This window comes from Eutrigla gurnardus, assembly GCF_963514095.1.
Source record: "Eutrigla gurnardus genome assembly, chromosome: 6".
Taxonomy (NCBI): Eukaryota; Metazoa; Chordata; class Actinopteri; order Perciformes; family Triglidae; genus Eutrigla; species Eutrigla gurnardus.
The window spans coordinates 27,653,315-27,665,880 of NC_139920.1; the positions used below are offsets into that span (position 1 = coordinate 27,653,315).

The following is a 12,566-nucleotide window of genomic DNA, read 5'->3' on the forward strand; positions in this document are numbered from 1 at the left end:
GTGGCTAGAGAGGGCGGTGTTTAACGGTTGGCCGTCGCTCCCACTGACTCTGTACAGACATGCGTAACAAATCAAACCCACCCCCTTTGTGTCCAGACCAAGGCTGGATTTTACCTTTAAAGGAACTGGCACAGTGACCTTTGTGACCCTGCATAGTTTAATACAACAAACATGTTGAGATAATCTTGTTGAAGTGTTATTTCTTTATAATCTTTAAGCTTTAATTGATCATTTAAATTAAATACCAGCTGGCATTGAGTAGGACGCTACAGAAGCCAATATTGAAGTTTTACCTCAATTTGTAGTATCTATACTCTGCATATTGCATATTAAACACATGTTCATTATGACTTTGTTGTATTGACTTGTGAAATTGCTTACTTACATTGTTGTATTACATAAAGTGATCTGAACGCCACCACTATACTCTTTCTGATGTGATTTATTGCCACTAGGTGGCAGTCTATAATGAGACGATGAAAAACTATTAGGGCTCTGAGCTGATTCGACTGCAATACACTATATAATCCAAACTACTGAAAAAGATTTGTATGGTTAAAAATCTAAAAGCGAACTGAATGACTCGATAAATGATGAAATAATTGAAAACAACAAGCAAGGCGTAGATATTTCTGGCACTTTTTTGGGAACATTTACAGTAGACTTAGACTTAAACTTATATGTATTGATCCCGCAAGGAAATTGAATATCCAGCAGCTTACAAAAACTTAGCGAAATAAATATACAAAGTAAACAATAAACAATCCAATCTTAGCTAAATATAGAAGGTAAACAATATACAGTAAACAATACACTCTTAGCTAAATATATTTTAAAGTAGACATAAGAATACATGTAAAAAAAATAAAAATAAGTTAAGTGTAGAGCACTGTATAGAGGATGGATATAAATAAGTATGTATTATTATACATATTGATTGCACAGTGAGTGGCTACCACTCCTCCCTTCTCTTCTGTCCTCTTTACCCTCAGTAAAATGACACAGAAAAGTCTGATGGCAATCTCACATCATCTGGGTTCCTGGGTTGTTACACCGCCGCCGCTGAGTGACCAGGACATCAGAACACAGATCAGAGGGAGAAGTGAAGCAAGGGAGGAAGAGGAGGCGACTGTGTGGATGGAGGATGGACTGTGTGTCAAGAGAGAGCAGGAACAGAAATGATGTACACACCAGTATGGGGGAATAAAATGGGCTACAACTTGATAGGGTTTTCAAGGGTGATTTATTATATCAGTCATAACACAAAACAAGATGCTTTTTACAGATATTATCAAGTGAAATATTACAACAACACAGGTCTGACGCAGCCACATGCAGTAAAAATGTGCTTACCCCTTCCGTGTCCAGGCGTCATGTAAAGGTAAACTCACCTGTGAAACAGGTTTGACCAACATCTGCAGCTTCCTCCAGCTTCCCCGTCATGGTGCTGATAACAGATCTGTGCCCGATGCCTCCAGTATTCAAAGCAGCCGCACAAACGTCACCATTTCTGATTTACATGAAACGCATCAAACTTCCTCCTGTTGTCTCTTCATACTTTGCATTACATTACCTTACAAAGGCAAACTAAAAAAAAACACAAAAAACATTTGACCTGAATTTAAAAGCTAAGGAAGAGGCTAGTTATGTAACAATTCATCTGTATCATCTGTTAAATCATATAAATAAGTAATAAGTAATCAAAAGTCACTGGCACTATGAGGGCAGCAGTTTAACCTCTTTTATAATTGTAGTTGAAGGTGGAAATTATGCATTATTAAACATTTATAACGTTCCAATCATCGATGTGTCTCCGTTATTCTTTGTATGTTGCTTTTGTCTTGCACCCCCTTTATCAATACATTATTCTTCTATGGGAGCAGCTGTGCATCAATATCCTGGAGCAAAAGGTGGAGGTGGAAGGTATTCATGAGGTAATCCTCCATCAGTGCAAGTGTAGGAAAAGGGCTGAGCGTCGAAGGCCCCGATCTCCTGGTACTCATTCCCAACGTTCCCACCCCTCTCAGCCGCCTCCACGTCCACCTCTGCGTACATATACTCCTGCATTGTGTTTCTCTTCTTCTGGAACTTCTTCTTCAGGTTCTTCAGGTTGGAGACGACCGACAGCCTCGCCTCCTGGTCCTTGGCAGACGGGGTGTGGCTGCTGAGGGGGTGCTCGGCGGCAGCAGTAGGTGTGGTGGGCCTCTCGGGTGCGGAGACGGTTCGGACGCAAACCTGGTTCTGCTTCAACTGAGGAACGGAGCTCCGAGCGGGGACATCGGGAGGCTGGGGGTCGGCCGTGTATCTCATTCTGGGCACAGGCTGGAGATCGTAAGCATGAAACATTTGTCAGAAAATAGAACGGAAAAACCTTACATTTTAAATTAATATATCTGGAAAAACACAGAACACCCAAATCGCTCATGGGAAACAAACAAAACTGGTCAAAGGTGGGAGAAAATCATACATAATGACCTTTGAAATGTCTTAAGAATCATTTGAATATCATTTAGTTTTAGCACCAGACGATATCTGAAACAATGACATCACCATGGCGGAGCGAGGGGACGATACGTGTGCAATCTCTTCTTCCAAATCGGGGTAAAGTTTCTCCGTAGGCAGGACCGCGGAGCTCCTCAGGTGATTCGGTCGATAAGGAAGGGCAGGTGGGGTATCTTCTTGTGACGTCGGTTGACTTATGCTGGGATGCAGTGGGTTGCTTGGCAACCAGCTTGGGTCAGGGTTGGGATGTCTTGGGGCAAACAGCAACTCTGCATAGTCGGTCTTGTCATTCGAGGCCTGCGGTGAGATCAGACGGCGACAAATGGAGGAAGGAACAAGTTGTGATTGTTTTCTTTTTTTCTTTTTGCATGACGCACAGGTGGAAAGCAAATAAGCAAATATTGTGGTTTTGGATAGTAAAGGTGACGCAGTTTTAGCTTTAATTGCGTGTACTGTAAAATGCCGAAAGGCAAAGATGCAATCGTGCAACCTGTTATTTCAATTGTTCGGTTAAGTTAATGTCACATCACACACTTAGTGAGCACAATGACCTGCTCACATCTATCATGTATGGAAACAACCTGAACTTTTTCCTCACCTGTCCACAAGCGACAGTCAGCACCTCACTGAAAGGCATGATGGGAGTCCGACGGTGAAAGTCCACCAGCTCCTGCAGAAACCGGTGACGCATGTTCTCTCCCGCTATGACGTAGTGGCCGTCCGCCAACGCGTCGATCATGAAATGTCTGCAGCGGTCCTCAGCACTGAGGGTCAGAGAGGGAGGAGGGCTCTGAAATAAAACTGCAAAAACTAAGCCTCTTCAATCCTGCAAACGCCTCACCGGTACGAGAGAGTGTAGCCAATCCTGCTCTCGCTGACCCTGATGAGGAAGTAGCCGGGCGGCTTGGACATCAGCAGTTCCTCGGACATCCTGCACACATAATCAACGCAAAAAAATATTTAAAATTCACCCTGAGATCTGTAGGAAACAGTGTAGCTTTCAGTATTGTTCTCATCATGCAATGTTTTATCATTTCATCATACACGTTGTGAATGTGTACAATGTACAGTGCTGGGTGTGGAGGAAGCAAATCATGCATTATAAGTAGAAATGTAAAAAGTCTATCATTCTCTTCCTAATCTGTGACTCATGTATTATAAGTCACTGGTAAAGTCAATGTTTTATCCTCTGTAGATAAAAGAAGGTTCTGCATGTTTATTTTGTGGTTTTGGTGTTTTACTTTCACTTGAAGAAACCCATGCTTTAACACAAGGGTTGAGAATAAACTTTTATTTTTATGTGGTTGCCAAAAACTTCCTGTATTACTTCCTGAAAATATACGTTTTCAACATTCAAGGTTTGTCCCTGTTTGTTTAGGTGTGTGTGTTTAGTCACTACTCCTATATTAGCTTTATTTAATGCTGTACTTTTCCATTAATACTTTACATTTTTACTGTGACTCATTCACATCAATACTAATACACAGCCGAGTAAAAACAAACACTGCCATCTCTCTCATGTGTGTTTTTAAAATCATGACTCTCACACACATTCCTCCCTGTCTGCCTTCCACTGGCTTCAGATGGCAGACACCGATGACACGTAGAGAAACTTACTTCCTGGAAATGATTCCATGAAACCATTCTGGTACGATCCCGTTCCTGATCACGAACCGGAGCTGGGACTCTGTGAACCAGATGAAAGCGTTGCGCTGTTCTTGTGACGCCTGACTCCAGTCCATCCTCCTGGGAATCAGCTCATCGAGTCCTCTATCGGCTCTTCACTGAGGACAGAGACCTGAGTTACAGCTCAGAAAGTGAATACAACACGAATACATACAGATATAGGAGATGTCGGTCAACAAGATTTACTGCATTTAGGCTGGTGTGCCATGAAAAACTAGCAGAATTTGCAATTAAATGTAATTTTTTTCTTTTTTCCATGTTCATTGTTTCTCTTTCAAGCTTACTAGTGATATTATACTATAGGCTACTACTACTATACTACTTAACTACTTGCACAAGTTGTACTTGCTGTTTAGTTATTGAAGAAGAAACCAAATCAAAAGCAGGTTTTGCTTTTCATCTTCATTCAATAAATCTTAAATGTGTCATTTGAACACTAAAAATAACTGAAAATAACTCAGGATTTGAGAGATTTATAAATTCAGCACGGCTCACGACAAAAGGTACTCACCTTGTCCGGCAGCTCCGGGGAAAAATGACCCAGCAGATCTCACTCACACGGCTACACCTGTCTGGGGGCGGGGACCAAACTCACACCTCGGTGGGGAGCTGTTTAACAGTCATATTTAGATATATTATGAATATTTTTCTGAAGACTTATCTGGCCACACGAGGACTAATCCCATTTTCCAACCTGTATAGTGCAGAAAGTACACATAAATACAAGTGCTTGTAAAGTTTACTTTATATCTTAAGAGGGAGATTTTGTGATTGTGTTGATTTCTTACAAGTTGTTTGTTTAAATCGGGGAAGTTAATAAGAATAATAAGAATATTATAGTTAAAATGTGCACAGTCTAAAGCTTCTCTGACTTCCAGCCACAGTTCTAATCAGAGAGGAAGCTCTCACTTAACAGTCAAGTTCACTGTTTTTGACATTATTACCGTTGGTGATATATTAACTGTTTAATGAACCGATTCAGAGGAAATTCCCGGTTATGCTGGAGAGTAACACAACTTATCTGGGTGTGTGTTCCTGCCCACACTATTGTTGTGTAAATGAAAAAGAACTTAACGAAGGTCAAAGTCTGTTCTGGAGGTGAGTCCTGTTACAGAGCGCCTGTGAAGATGCAAACACAGTTGTGTGAGTACATTATCAGCTGTTGCTGCATATTTGCATATTCCAGAGAAGAAATAAAGGTGTAGCGCTGCACAGAAACACAAAACCACAGACTGAGGACCAAACATGACTATAGATAATATCATTTATCTGTAAAAATTGTTTTATAAAATCAAATATCTTGTAAATCTAGTTGCAAATAAAAATAATAGATGCAAATTCTTTGCAATAATCAAAAGTATCCTCAGTTGATTACATTTTCTGATTACAAATAATTCTTAAAAATGATCAAAATTGTAAAAAAAAAGGTTCAAATAATTTGACAAAGCATTTTTTTTAAGAATTTCATTTTTAATAAATCATTAAAACACATATCTACAAAATGTGTAGATCAATAAGATTTATGAACCTTCAGTACAATCATTGTAGATCTTATTTACAATTGCTGAATTATTTGATTTATTCCCCATGAAATCCATTAATAATCAGCGATGAAATCCAAATTTAGCTTGAGAATGCTGAAGATATGTTAACAAAGACCTGGCAAATTCAGAATCCGCAAGAATTTCAAACGACTCCAACTCAAGTCTACACAGCACCGTCACCATTACATTAATGGACTAAACCCACGAGAGCCAGTTAAGCCAAAATGGTGCCAAATGTCCAACAACGTTAACGACAATGATTTAAATCCACAGGTTAACACCGACGCAATTACATATTCCATTCAAGGACTCTTCAGCAGCGCTTTCAATCAATTTCCTATTCTCACGCCTAAACATCTCAACTGGGAAAATACAATAGAATTTGGAGTGACAACGGAAAATAAAAAAGCAAAGATGCTTTGCACATTTCTCAACTGAAATAAAGCTTGTTGAGTCAAATGTGCGGAGCTTTTTGAGGTTTTTTACGCACCCCGAATGCATAGTTCAGATGGCCATGATACTGGGCCAAAACAAGGAGTGGGATGTCTGAGGAGGAGGAGGGGAGGGGATAAGAGAGGCTAGGTGGGAGAGGGCTTGGTGCATCTGGGGTTCCCAAAAGCACCAATGGGGATGTGAATTCAGAAAAAGCTGGACAAAGTGAAATATCAATTAACAGGAATGTTGCAATGGGAGGAAAACGTCTCTAAATCAAAGGCCTTCTGTGTACTTCCATTATACTGACTCAAAAGACAAGGTTTCAGTGCTCAAATGATTTCAGGAAGCCCAGATAGGGTACATGGTAAAAATCGTGCATGAATATTCTTTTCTTTCAGTTAAGACTTCAACAAACATGTTAAGATTTTTTTTTTTTTTTTAACAGAAAGAACAAAAAAAAAAAAAAAAAGGAAAAGTGCATAATAATCAATAATAAGTACATAAAAGGGCACTTTGTCATTTTGGTGCTATGTTTTGTTTCGCTCCATAAATACTGCTACAGCACAGCCCCTATCCAAGGCCCAGAAAACAGTTGTACATGTTCCCCCGTTGGAAATGACAACAGGAAGAAGTATGAATGCATAAAACAATGATTTCAACATTGCCGCGATCCCTTCTGCGCCGCTGCTATGTAACTGTATTGCCTCCAGGTGTCAGGAGTTAGGTACTGCTAATCCACCACTTGAAGTGCATAACCCACCCCATCGCATCCCATCTTATCCACAGAAATTGCAATACCTACAATGACGAGGCAAGCAACTACAAAAAGGAATCTGCATGCCCTTAAAACAAGCATACTTGGTGAAGGACCCAGTCTTACTGCAACCGTGTGAATACTTAAAATAGGTAGAATCTGACCCCCCAAACACACACACACACGCGCACACACACACACACATTGCACATTAAAGTGTTCACAAGAGGAATGTTTCAGCCTAAGAAATCAACAGAAAGAATCAAGTAGAAAAGGTGGACAGAGGTAATCCCCAATGTTGATATGAGTAAAATGCGACGGCACTACCGTTTCATACGGCGAATCATAATCAAAAGATATACATTTACATGGTGTGTTTGGCTAATGTGCATACAGAAAAGTCTCGGCCACTCAGCCAGTACAAAAACGTGGTATAATAATTTGGATTGGTACTCTCCGTCGTTACGTTATTCGACAGAAGTAGTATATTCAAAATCAAGAAGCCCATTGGACTAGTAAGTATAATTTAAGCTACTTTAGAGTGATAAGGATCAAATAAATAAGACTTCACCTAATGATAGAAACCAATCTGGGCATCAGACATTATTGTGAGTAGTAAAGGTTTGATCGTTTTGTGTCTTTAAAAAAAAAAAATCAATAAAAACTATGGAATCAAGTTGGAACCGTTAATGGTCAAATTAAGCATCTAACAAAGGCCTCAGTAGTTAGATTCACAGTTGTCAAGGGAACCAAGAGTGGCAACTTTTTTTTAAAGAATAGAGAGAAGAAGGAGGAACACGAGTGAAAAAAAAAAGAGAAATGAGAGTGTGCTCTGTCCAGTTCTGTCCAGCGGGGGGGACACAGTTAAGGCGATGGTGGATGCCGGATCTCCCGTCTCCTCACAGCAGCGTGCAGCGGAAGAAACTGCTCTTCTTGGGTTGTTCTGTAATCTTTACTCCTTGACTGCTGCCCTGCGGGTTGTTGCCCTCCTAAAAACGCACACGGATGACAAAGCACATTCAAATATGAGAAGAGCAAAAAAACAACAACATGACACCACAAACTCTGACAGCAGCAGCTTCCACATTCTTACCAGCTTCTTGTCCATTTTGGCTTTGATGTCTCTGGCGAGGGTTAAGAAGGCCTGCAGACAAAAACAGGTTAAACTAATTAAATAATTACAATTAAATTTAGGCCACGTTAATGGTGTAGTACTCGGGGTGGGACCAAGAGTTTTGGACAGGGAAGACTGTGAGAAAAAAACAAGAAGAAATTCGACTCTTTGGTTCTTAGTCATCAATAACTGTAAACAAAAAGTATACATGATATGTACACGATATGTGAGTTTCCAGTATACAGATTATGTGATTACATTCTAATTATGCTTTCATGTTCAATAGGATAATTGCCTATTGAATTACAGTCCAGAGAAGCTAATTATAGCTCAGCTAAAAGGATCCTTCATAAAGAAATTCACTCCAACTGTATATTAAAGTATTGTTCTGGCTTAATGGTCCACAACCATGCATTCTACAGTACATGAGACGTTTAGAAACTCTACGACAAGGACACAGACAACAACGACCAAAGGCCCAGCTCTAGATAACAATACGTTTAGCTGTGAATGAATGACAGAAAAAAGTGTGAACTCACATTCTCCACGTTGATGTTCGCCTTTGCACTGGTCTCCATGAACTTGATACCGTACTCCAGCGCCAGCTGACAGCAAGACAGAATCGGTGTTAGTACTCAGAATGAGCCCAGGAAATAAAAGATGGACCGGCAATGATATATTGCGATTTTTTTCTTTCAACTAGAGTTGTTCTGATTCCGATACCAGTATCAGAAATGCCTCCAATACTGCCGAAAATGCTGGCATCGGTATCGGCGACTACTGGAGTCCAGGCACCGATCCGATACCACGTAATTTATAAGAAATAGGAATTTATTTACTGGTTAGCTCCGTTAGCTTTGATACAGCTCTTCTTCGCCGCTCTTAAAACAGTTGCACTGTTCTGCCATCGACAGCTGCTGTTTTAGAGGGGCGAAGAAGAATTGATCACCTGACACCTGTTAAAAGGAGCTAATGTTAGCGCATCATGTTGGCGGTTTTATTAACTGTTTTATAATGTTCTATTTAAAAATAAATGGCTTCCATTTGCTGTATTCATTCATGTTCTAAAAAGGGTTTAACCAGTCATGTATGATCTTTTTCTTCTTCTTTTATTTAAAGACACTGGTATCGGTATCGGCCGATACCCACAGCACGAGTATCAGAATCAGTATCGGGAGGGAAAAATAGTATCGGAACATCTCTACTTTTGACAAATGTACTTATTGTAAGTTGCTTTGGATAAAAGCGTCTGCTAAATGCCCTCAAAGTAAATGTAAATGTACCGCAAGAGAGTCTACTTTTCAAGTTCTAAGCACTCATTTGTCAACTTTATCATCCCACCTTCTCTCCTCTGTCTTTGGACACTTGTCGCTTGTCATTGACGTCACATTTGTTCCCGAGGACCATCCGTTCCACATCGGCTGATGCGTGCTGCAGGATTGGCAAAGCGAACAGACAGGAAATAAGTTACACAATGCAGTAGATCTATACACTCTTTTGTCCTTAGAATAGAACATAAACAGATGGATATCACTATGTACATATTGAGGCCAGCCACATCCACAAATGTAAAACATTTACCTCTTCTATATTCCGTATCCAGTTCTTGATGTTGTCAAAGGACTTCTCGTTGGTAATGTCATACACTAACATGATGCCCTGGAGAGGAGAAGACAATGTTATCATTCCTTAACAATTATCATTGGTCCATAGAGGCAGACGTGGAACTGAAGTGTCTAATGTGATTTTTCTGCTGTCCATGCAAACCAATAATTAGTGATGGATCACATGACTGTGGAGCCTCAATTGAAAGGATGGCGCTTGAATAGCAAAGCCGACAAGGGTCAATTAGATCAATTAGTTACCTGAAGTAAAACATGTGAACACAGGCATCCAGTTAAACTTGAACTAAAGGAGACGCCGATGAAAAAAATACCATCACAGGGCTCACTTCACTGAGGACAATTCTGATTTCCCAGGTGTGTTCAGAATTAACCACAACAACAGTGCTGGGTGTGGTTCTGGTTGATGCTCCAGCGAACACGCTTGAGAACCTCCACTTCAGGGAGAAGCTACGCTATTGTCTGAGTTGTTGACATGACAGTGCAACTTACCATGGCTCCCCTGTAGTAGGCTGTCGTGATGGTCCTGAACCTCTCTTGTCCTGCTGTATCCCTACATAGGAAACACATTTCGTTTAAAGGTTGCATTAAGCAAAGAGCCTGAAAGCAACAGGGAAACAGCTGACCTCTGTCATAAGTAAAACAATAAATAAATACATGGTCAACTCCCTAACTGTCTAGTTTTGTTTTGTGTGTCGTTATACTGCCAACTGGTCACCATAAAATCAAAGTATCAGCTAGATTTAATTGAAAATGACAAAAAACAGCAACTTTGAGGACATTAAGGTAGACTCTGTGAGACGCCTCATGGAGCCACAGGGCACAGCTGTTTTTGGTCATGACACCATTCCAGTGTAACTGCTCTTTAAACCTAGTTTTCCTCCTTTGAGTATTAAAGACACACATAGTGTAGATAGGTTAGCTTTAGACTGGTGGAAGATTTCTTCCCCCTAGGTCTTTGTGCAAGAGTGAACATATCACAAGACACCTCTGTAAGCAAACTTCTCATCTAAGCTTTGGTAAGACTCAGCACATTTTGCAAAATAAAGCTTTGATATGCCAGTATTTGCTGAGGATATGCAAATATATAGCGTTATATATAAAAAGCATTGTCAAGAGAATGCAAAAGCACTGTTTTGGAGATAGAAACCCTGAGTTGTCTTGTTCAATAACAGCGTGATAAGATTATACATAGAGGAGATAACAGAACCATATATCATCCAAGATTATAGATATTCACAGCAGAGATCGCATATTTACAAGACTTTACAGGATCATATAGTCACGAGTATTCAACTTGCTTTTGGTGATATCACCATAACTTCTTCTTTTTTTCTTTTAAAGAGAAAAAAGGCCACTTTACTTTATGATGTGCTTCATTCGATACCATAACATAAGTATGGTTAGTATATATTGGAGGTCTAATGTATTAAACTGCATTCATTTAAGTTAGATGTGTGTTATTGTCATTCATTGTGAATCTTTCTTCTCGCACATTAGTCAAGCGAAAGCATTTAATAATGTATTGTGACCATCTTACCATATCTGTAGCTTGATCTTCTTTCCATCTAATTCTATTGTTCTGATCTTGAAATCAATACCTGAGGAGAAACACAAGTCACTTCATCTGGGGGCCGGAAATGGCAACACTGACGTTTTCTTTTAGCAGCAAAGAGACGATGACGACTTATTTAAAAATGTCCTGTAACGGTGGAGGTGCGAAGTACAGCGGGTCATCTGAAAAACGACACCGCCAACTAGCCCACTAGCCCACTGACAGCTCGGTAGCTAGTTAGTTCAGCTCGTCATGGTCAATATAAACAGTTTAACTACCTTTAATGCTTCACAGCTCATTCACACTGGACTTTACTAAGTATATTACAAGTTAATACATAGTTGTCAGTTCTGGGGAAAGCTCCCCACAAGCCGGCAGGGCTGCTTCCTGACTAGCCACTACAAGATGAATGCTAGCCAGAAAAGTTAGCAACAAATTAGCATGACGGGATGGGCTGCTCCCCACCACTTTTCCGCTAAGACAATACTATTAATTTGTCTTTTATTTATTTTTTTTACCTACCTATAGTGGAGATGAACGTTGAGTTGAAGGCATCTTCTGAAAATCTGAACAGCACACATGTCTTTCCGACGCCCGAATCGCCGATTAAAAGTAGTTTGAACAAGTAATCGTAAGTCTTCGCCATGTTATTAGCTAGCTTACTACTGCGGATATCCCGCCCGCCGGAGAGACAGTGACGTCACTGCCTGTGAGCCGCCTGGTGGTCGAATCAGGTGTCACTCTGCTCTGTCGTCGTGGCTCCGGAAGTCCGCTGTTATCCGGCTGGGTGTGCTCGGTTCGATGTCTGAGGTCACCCGGATTAAAAAAATAAATAATCGAATCTAAATAATTAACATTTAATATTGCGTGTAGTTAGTAGATATCATATTGAGAATATAAACACGGTTTAAAAGCCTGTTAAAAGTTAATATACATTTTCCTATATGAAGTGTGACTGAGAAAAAAAAAAAGAAATTGCTCTTGACTAGGTTCACGGAAAACGCGGAATACAAATGATAAAAATCGATTATTATATATTTTCTCTAACATTATAAGTGTGTGTCACCACACCTAAGCCAAAATAAAATGTAATTTAAAAAAAACATTGTCGAGAGCCTCTACTGTGTTTTAGTGTAATTAACAGCACATCGCTTCCTGTGTGTCGAAGACGTTATTAGATAGACAGATAGATAGATAGATAGATAGATAGATAGATAGATAGATAGATAGATAGATAGATAGATAGATAGATAGATAGATAGATAGATAGATAGATACTTGGGAAATTATAACTTTTCTCTGAGTTTTGAATCTGTTTGATGAGCAGCTACAAACATAATCTCACACCAGAAAC

At 39.9% G+C, this 12,566-nt stretch overlaps 3 protein-coding genes across 3 annotated transcripts in view; 1 reads left to right on the top strand and 2 right to left on the bottom strand.

Annotated features, from left to right (window-relative positions):
* ccl25b (chemokine (C-C motif) ligand 25b) overlaps nucleotides 1–12,566 on the top strand; it is a 128,954-nt gene that overhangs the window by 48,798 nt on the left and 67,590 nt on the right. The gene's annotated exons all lie outside the window — the stretch shown is intronic.
* hsh2d (hematopoietic SH2 domain containing) lies at nucleotides 1,100–4,797 on the bottom strand. The gene is made up of 6 exons (XM_084010881.1): nucleotides 4,700–4,797; nucleotides 4,120–4,286; nucleotides 3,344–3,433; nucleotides 3,101–3,266; nucleotides 2,551–2,799; nucleotides 1,100–2,322 (listed from the first exon to the last, which is right to left on the bottom strand). The coding sequence occupies exons 2-6, from the start codon at nucleotides 4,242–4,244 to the stop codon at nucleotides 1,891–1,893; spliced, it is 1,062 nt and encodes a 353-aa protein (XP_083867007.1). The 5' UTR covers nucleotides 4,245–4,286; nucleotides 4,700–4,797; the 3' UTR covers nucleotides 1,100–1,890.
* On the bottom strand, nucleotides 5,638–11,968 carry LOC311015007 (ras-related protein Rab-8A). Its single transcript, XM_084012008.1, has 8 exons — nucleotides 11,735–11,968; nucleotides 11,198–11,258; nucleotides 10,150–10,210; nucleotides 9,617–9,694; nucleotides 9,377–9,466; nucleotides 8,575–8,640; nucleotides 8,015–8,065; nucleotides 5,638–7,910 (listed from the first exon to the last, which is right to left on the bottom strand). The coding sequence occupies exons 1-8, from the start codon at nucleotides 11,856–11,858 to the stop codon at nucleotides 7,821–7,823; spliced, it is 621 nt and encodes a 206-aa protein (XP_083868134.1). The 5' UTR covers nucleotides 11,859–11,968; the 3' UTR covers nucleotides 5,638–7,820.